Source organism: Otolemur garnettii, unplaced genomic scaffold (genome assembly GCF_000181295.1).
Source record: "Otolemur garnettii isolate 467f Iridium unplaced genomic scaffold, OtoGar3 scaffold00043, whole genome shotgun sequence".
Taxonomy (NCBI): Eukaryota; Metazoa; Chordata; class Mammalia; order Primates; family Galagidae; genus Otolemur; species Otolemur garnettii.
This window is the reverse complement of record NW_003852438.1, coordinates 5667274-5675283: the sequence shown is the minus strand read 5'-3', so window position 1 is coordinate 5675283 and position 8010 is coordinate 5667274. Positions and strand designations below refer to the sequence as shown.

Genomic DNA, 8010 nt, shown 5'->3' with positions numbered 1-8010 from the left:
TACTGTGAGCTATGGCTCCACAGCTATGGCTCTACCGAGGGTGACATAGTAAAACTCTGTATCAAAAAAGAAAAAGAAAAAAAATTCAAAAACTATTCCTTGCCAAAGCTTAATAAAAATAGGCACCTAGGCCTACCTAGGCCTATTTTGCCCACAGGCTGTAGCTTCCTGGCCTCCTGCTACAGGGCAGACAGTTAAAAGTTAATCTACTGTTTAATGCCCAGCTGGGCTTGCCTTCCCCTCTCACACCTACCCTATCCTTCCCTCTCTAGATTGCCTGTTGCCGTCACTAGAGACCACAGGTTTATTTTAACGGTTGTCTCAGACAAACTGAGTTGGGAAGCAACCTTCAGAGTATCCTACAGTTTTAGATTATTTGTGTCATTGCCTCCCTACTGGCCAGGAGACTTCAGGGTCAACTGAATATACTTCAGGGATGGAGAGAAGCAGAGGCTGAGGAAGAGGGAAGGTTCAAAAGTAGGGGAGAGTTGGAGTCATTCCCTTCCACATGCCCAGACTCTGAAGAGATGCTGTCTAGAGTCCCTGTAGAGGCTCAGGGAGGGATCCTGGGGATCCTGAACAGCCAGCTGCTCTGTCTCCACTCAAAGGGGAGAGGGAAAAGAGAAGGCAGGGGAGAGAAAAGAAATTGGAACTCCCTACTGCTCCTCTGCTTGTTTCTCCCCCCTCGGCTGGAGGCCAGGCACACAGTTGCACAGACAGGAACAGGGCACCTGACCCCCACCCCTCACTGAGGTCCCCGGCTCCGATGTCCAAGGACCCTATGACTGGGAGACAATGCTCCAGTGTTTGAGGAATGAATTTGCTCTGTGGTCCAAATGTCTTAGTGGCGTGCACAGCTTGCCAAGGCACTTCATAGGACCCCACTGGGAGGACTGCCAGTGGTTCCCTCCCACCCTCACCTATCAAGCCAATGAGAGGCTAAGAGGAGAGGCAGAGGGCCCAGGGCATCCTAGGAATTAGGCCAGGAAATACAGGGTGTTTACTAAAGGTTGCCTGTTGGATTTCTGTAGAGTTTACCCTCGTAGCTAATTTGCCAGTGACTTCTTAGTAGGGGAGATTTCGCAAAGATATAGACAGGCTCCTGTGGGGGGCGCCCTCTAGAGGAGGCAGGTTAGCACTCAAGCATTCACCTGAAGTTCCAGATCTCTCTAAGCCTCTCAGGGTGCTATTTGGGCTTGCTCAGGACCCCTGGGGGAGGCCAGACCCATGACAGAAACCCAGCCTGAGCATAAGGGTTTCCAACTGAAATTCCTGCAAAATGTGGCTGTAGGAGCTAACTTCAGAGTGACAGGAGGTGACGATCCTGTTTAGTCACCTTGATGTATCGAACAATGAACACTGATTGACCTGGCATTTTGGGGTTCAACTAAGGTGACCAGACGTCCCGCTTTTGGCAGGATAGTCCTGATTTTTAACAATTTGTCCCGCGTCCTGTGGCATTTTTAAAAAGTCCCAATTTTTGGAAAGAATGCAGGACAAGCTAGGGAACAGCAGGAGAATGGAAAGGGAATATACTGTTTTCGGCTGCTGAAAAGGTTAATGTAACTCCATTTGGGAATGAAAAGGTTAATGTAACTTCATTTGGAAATGAAAAGGCTAATGTAAACTCCCTACTCCCCTCCTGGGCAAGGTCCCTAGACTGGCTCCCTTCCTTGCTTCTAGGCAAGGACAATTAGCTCAGAAGGAGCCAAACTGTCTGGAACAAACAAGTAGTGCCCCCTCTCTAGAGTAAGGTGACCAGACGTCCGTCTTTTGGCAGGACAGTCCTGATTTTTAACAATTTGTCCCATGTCCTGCAGTGTTTTAAAAAAGTCCTGATTTTTGGAAAGAATGCATACATGACAAGCTAGGGAACATAGGAAAACAGGAAGGGAATATACGGTTTTCAGCTGCCATGTGGCTATTTCACCAGGATATGAGTTTTATATTATTTTTGTTAATTTTTTAGTGTTAAACTTTAATAATAAGATTAAAGAGAACTGATTATTGAGAACTGCTTATCAAAGTTTGCATTGTTGTCAGGCCCTGCCCCCCCAAAGCCCCGCCTGCTCTCCCCCCCCCAGTGGTGTCCCACTTTACCAATGTTAAAATCTGGTCACCTTAGGTTCAACCCTGATAGGTTCTGGGGTTACAGAGGTGGTTTGGTTATCTTTCTGCTTGGTTGTACCACGTGAAGCCACCCAGTGAGGGCAGCAAAACCCTATCCAAGCCAGCCTGGCCCAGGCACAGAAGCCACCAGCTGGTGATGTGGTCCTGCTCCTGCCTCCCCAGCCCCACTTTGCCTTCAGTTTGGCCTAGACTTCCCCCGTCCACTTGGGTACCTGAACCCTTTGCCCAGCCCCTCTCATGCGTAGCCTGGTATCTAAATTCTAGGAATAAGGGTTCTTGTTTTTCTTCAATTTATCTTGGCTTTTGTCTGGGCTTCCCTGCCTTTTTCTGAAAGCCAAAATCTTTTCATAATCTCCCAAATGGCCCTAAAGTCCAAAGGGAGCTTGATCTCACCTCTCTTCCAACCCTGTCTCTGGGAGCACCTCTTATCAGCTTCCCCAGTTCAAAGTGACTGACGGCTTCTCCCCCAAACTAAGGTTTCCTTGCAGTAAAAAGCACCCAGGCTAGGCTCCTACTGATACTGTGGCTTTTTAAGTCCCTGAAGGGCCAGGGATCCTAAAATAGAATGAGGTAAGCTTAGCTAACAATATTCATTTATTCCTGGTTTGAATCCTGCCCATTTTCAAAAACAACTTAAGACAGCTTCTGAAAATTGAATATCTACTATACTCTAGGCGCTTTGCTGCCAAAAAGTAAACAATGGTAGCTTTACTTCCTGTTCCTAGGCTGAGCTCCCAGGGAATGAGATCTGTCTGTCTCGGCTCTGTAATGTCCAACATGGAGCATGCGCCCTGGTGGCCAATGCTTCCTACACCCTTGGTGGAATGAACGAATGAGTGCTTTTTAGAATAAGGATAATTCTATCTCTCCCTGACCTGGTCTTAGCAGACGTGGCAAAAACTAAGTGGATAAGTTAGTGGAAGGAGGGACTGTGTATGCTGGGAGAGAGGAAAGGTGGGGAGATAAGACCGAGGAGGGGATTCCACACAGCTGTCCCCGCCATACTCCCACTGCTCCTCCCCCAGAAGACGCACACACTTCTCCCTCTGTCTCTCCAGATCCCCGACGTTTGCTGGTGGCCTCTTCTCCATCTCCAAGTCCTACTTTGAGCACATCGGTACCTATGATAATCAGATGGAGATCTGGGGAGGGGAGAACGTGGAAATGTCCTTCCGGGTGAGAGTGAAGGGGGCTTTGGAGGGGACCCACAACATCCTGGGGGCAGCCTGAGAAGTGTCTCTCAGGCAGCGGCAATCTCAGAGATATCACATTTGAAATTAAATGGAAAGGGTGGCCATTTTCCATCACGGCTCTGCCTTTCTTCTGCTCCTCTCCCTGTCCATGGCAGTAGGGCTTTGGCAATCAGATTGGCCAGCTTGAAACAAATTACTGGGCAGAACTTCTCAGTGGGAAAGGATCATAGGGACTGGACATCTGGTGCTGAGAACTCTTTTATGATATCTGTAGAAAAAGATTAGGATAAAGGTAGAAACAGGTCACTAACCAGTCACTGTCCTTTTCCTCAAAAAATAGGTTCCCCTTCCCAGCTCAAAGAACTTATGCTCTGGTAGCCTTTGGGTGTCCTTACGGATGCTCACCAAGCAAGATGGCAGCCCCTATTCCAGTGGATCCCAGAACTCTGAGGGATTCCAGGAATTAGACAAATCAGGATTAGGTCAGAAAGAAAAGATCAGCTCTCCATTAAACCTACATAAATCCCCATGACATGGGAAAGTAATTGGTAAATAATGAACTCATTTATGAAGTCACCTCTCACAGTGTCTGGCACATATTAAGCATTTAATTGATACTTACTATACTGTAGGAGGTACCATACTGTACCTATACCATAACTGTGATTATGTATTTCTGTTATTGCCTTACTAAAAATCATAACAACATACCTTCTGATCTAAAACCCACAGAAGGAGGGGTGTTTTAACCAGCCCCTTGGTATAGAGCAGGGTCACCAATCATCATAACTCCCAGCATTCTGATCCTAGGTGCCTCAGTGAGCCTCTGACCTCTGTGCAGTCTCTCTCCTAGAAAGCTAGTAGGGTAAGGCTCCAGATGACTACCACTGGCTACCTGGTAGTTGACTGTCCTTGCTATTAATTAATACTTTGATATTCTGATATAGGAGACTGAGTTCCCAGTTAACACCTGAGTGAGCTGATAAAAATCATTTTTCCAGGTCAAAAAGCTATATGATCAGAGCTCAGAGTAGGTTAACAGACATTAACATAAACAAAATTTAACCAAGTGTTTTCTCTAAAGTGGGCCCTGATAATCTCAGGACCCTACAACTCTCCATCTGCTTAAATCAGAATGGACTAACGTCAGAGAGCCTGGGATTGTATAGTCATGTAGGAAGAAGCCTAGTCAATATCCTTTTTTCCAGGAAGAGAAAGCAGCTTTTACCCAAATCTGTGGACTGGGAGTTTGGTACCCTGGAAACAGAACAGAACTCCTTTGGGGATCATTGTACTTGCCCCCCTCTGAAGGTCCCATACTATCTCCTCTTATGGCAGGTGTGGCAGTGTGGGGGCCAAATGGAGATCATCCCATGCTCTGTGGTAGGCCACGTGTTCCGTACCAAGAGCCCCCACACCTTCCCCAAGGGTACCAGTGTCATTGCTCGCAATCAAGTGCGCCTGGCTGAGGTCTGGATGGACAGCTACAAGATGATTTTCTACAGAAGAAATCAGCAAGCAGCAAAAATGGCCCAAGAGGTAAGAGGAAATGGTGCTCATAAGGTGTTTGGATGGAGAGAAGTACAAATCCCAGACCCTGGTCAAGAGCTTAAGGGCAGAGGCCCATCCCATCTCTACCATCTCATGCCCCCTTCACCCCTCAGAGCCCTGTGGGCTACAGCCCAGGGACCGTACCAGCTCATAAAGATTTTAAAGGCTAGAGAATGTTATCCCTACCTGAAGAGTACTTGCATGCCAGAGGGGCTTGTGGGGAGATATGGGGGGAAGAACCTCTTACAGGAGGAATGGCTCTCAACTGGGGGCTGGGAGAGAACTGACTGGGGGGTCCCAGGGGAGATGAGGGTGTAGGGGAGCTATGAGTGGGCGGCCCAAAGCTGGGCGGGGGGTTTGGACTTTAGCCCGCACTGGAAGGTCAAAGACTCATGGAACTGACCCTTTTGGGGGGGGCTTGGTTGACAGAAATCCTTTGGTGACATTTCTGAGCGACTGCAGCTAAGGGAACGACTACATTGTCGCAACTTTTCCTGGTTCCTGAACAATGTCTACCCAGAGATGTTTGTTCCTGACCTGATGCCCACCTTCTACGGAGCTGTGAGTCTTGAGGCCCAACCTGCCGACCATCATCATAACCCCTGGAGAGGTTAAAGACTACTTACCCCCAAAACGGATGACAAAAAAAACTTTACCCTTTACTTCCAGAGGAAGACTAAGAGGCCACTTTGGGGCTTCTAGAGATAGATAAAATCCTTATAAAGGGAAAATGACCCGTAGCAGTGAGTCTCAAACATTAGCATGTGTCAGAATCACCAGAAAGACATATCAAACCTCTAGGCCTCTTCCCAGGGCTTCTGATTCAGCAGGACTGGGTGAATTCTGAAGGTCTGCACTTCTAACAAGTCCCCAGGTGAAGCTGCTGGTCTGGGAATCTTGCTTGGAGAACCGCTGCTTATGGAAACTCCCCTGTACTGACCTGGCATCCTGAGAGGTTCACATCCTAGCCCACAGCAGGTGCCCAGTCTTGCCCTTCCCAGCCTCTGCACCTGGCTTTGCTTTTAACTCCAGGCATGTGGGTTAGTAAGCAGAGAAGGCGAGCAGAGGAGAAAAATCACAAAAGGGAAACCCAGCCGTGTACGTTTATGCCAGTAGGCTAGAATTTGTTCCCGCTGGGCCCCTCACCACAAACTAGGACCCTCCTGATTGTGCCCTCCTGGTTCCCTCTCTGCTCACCATTCTGCAGATCAAGAACCTTGGCATCAACCAATGCTTGGATGTGGGTGAGAACAACCACGGAGAGAAGCCCCTCATCATGTACTCCTGCCACGGCCTTGGTGGCAACCAGGTACACAACCCAGCCTCAGCGGGGCGGGCCTGGGCGAAGCCTGCCTCTGGGCATTCCTCTCCTCACTGGCTCCCTTTCTCTCCCTTCAATAGTCCTTTCCTGAGGGAGGGCTGGGATGGAGGGGCTCCAAAAGGAGGAAGACATGCCATCCCTGCCTTCAGGAAGCTTCCAGTCTGAGGGGAAATACATGACACATACACAGACAGGGTCTGAAGTCTGAATTAGGGCCATCCAGAGAGAACATGGCATCAGTGCCAAGTGTTAGAGCGGGGTGGGTGGGAGGACTGATCATCAGGAAAGGTTTGCCGGAGGAGGCCAGCTGCTAGGTGATATTTGGGAATGAGTGTGGAAAATTTTTAGCACATTCCCTTCTCTCTTCACTGCTTCCCCTCCTACCATTACCACTACCGGCTACCACCCAGATCCCACCACTCAGCAGTGACCCCAAAACAACCACCTATTGACAGTTACCTGATGTCCTGAGAATTTACCCCAGGCCTCACAATGCCCCAGTGCTTCCCAGAGGACTAACTAGTAACTTCCCATCCTCTGCCACTCAACCTTCTCTGAGCGCCCACTGCCTGGTGGGCGAGCCACCTAAACCAGACCTGGAGCAAGGAGAGCAGTGGCATGGGGTGTGGGACAGGCTGCCGGCATGTGCAAAGACAGTTATTCTCATGTAGCTTCCTGTGCCACTGGCCTGCAAGATGATTTTAGGTAATACATTGAAAAACATCTTTAAAATTTTAATAGTAATTTATTAGCTAAGATAGAATTAGCATGTCAAACACATGATTTCACAGATGTTTAAAATGAGTCTAAACTTTAATTTTTAATTTAAAGGAAATATATTAAGTAACTCTTATTCCAGTATAACTCAGTTATAGCAAAAATCATGAAGGAAGAATATAAATTACTCAAGCCCGGGCATGGCCTGACCTATCATTTTCCTCCCCAGGAGGCCATCTATGGTTGGCATCACAAGGCAGGTGGCTTTAGAAGGCGGTGGGTGAACTAACTGCCTGCTTCTCAGGATCGCCTCTTGTTTTGATTTCCAGTACTTTGAGTATACAACCCAGAGGGACCTTCGCCACAACATAGCAAAGCAGCTGTGTCTACATGCCAGCGTGGACACTTTGGGCCTTAGGAGCTGTCACTTCACTGGCAAAAATAGCCAGGTCCCCAAGGACGAGGAATGGGAATTGACCCAGGTAAGTTAGGCGCCCAGAAAGCTCAAAAACAGGAACCCAAGACCCCATCTGCCTCTCCTTATTTTCTGCATCTTCTGCCTGAGACACCATAGAGAGAATTAGAGCAATACAGAAAGTGTGGTGAGTGTGGGCTTGGCCACAGGCCAGGTTCTCGGGGCTTAAGTAATGTTTGGCGATGGCTGGTTCTGGCTGATGTAAAGACAAGATTAGTCCACAGCCAGCTCTGCCATTTTTAGGCTGAACCCAAGTAGATAAAGGTGAGAAGTCATTTGTGTCCCTACCTGCTTGCTGTGTGGTGGGCACAAAGCTAGGCACTCACATACCTTGGTTTGAGTAATCTTTCAGAGGCTTTTCTCAAGTAGGTGTCCCCATTTCTATAGATGAGCCAGATGAAGCTCAGCAAGTTTGTAAGTGGCCCAAGACCCATCTAGTAAATGGCAGGCCTGGAATTCAGATATGCCTAAGTCTGACTTGAAAGCATGGACTCTGGGCGGTGCCTATGGCTCAGTGAATAGGGTGCCGGCTCCAAATACCAAGGGTGGTGGGTTCAAACCCCAGCCCCGGACAAACTGGAACAAAAAGATAGCTGGGCATTGTGGCGGGCGCCCGTAGCCCC

At 48.5% G+C, this 8010-nt stretch overlaps 1 protein-coding gene across 1 annotated transcript in view; it reads left to right on the top strand.

Annotated features, from left to right (window-relative positions):
- Nucleotides 1-8010, top strand: part of GALNT6 (polypeptide N-acetylgalactosaminyltransferase 6) — a 44282-nt gene that overhangs the window by 35009 nt on the left and 1263 nt on the right. Inside the window, exons 7-11 of the mRNA XM_003790393.3 lie at nt 3189-3306; nt 4662-4862; nt 5304-5435; nt 6082-6183; nt 7242-7394. Coding sequence (XP_003790441.1) covers nt 3189-3306; nt 4662-4862; nt 5304-5435; nt 6082-6183; nt 7242-7394 — 706 coding nt within the window. The remainder of the gene's footprint in view (nt 1-3188; nt 3307-4661; nt 4863-5303; nt 5436-6081; nt 6184-7241; nt 7395-8010) is intronic.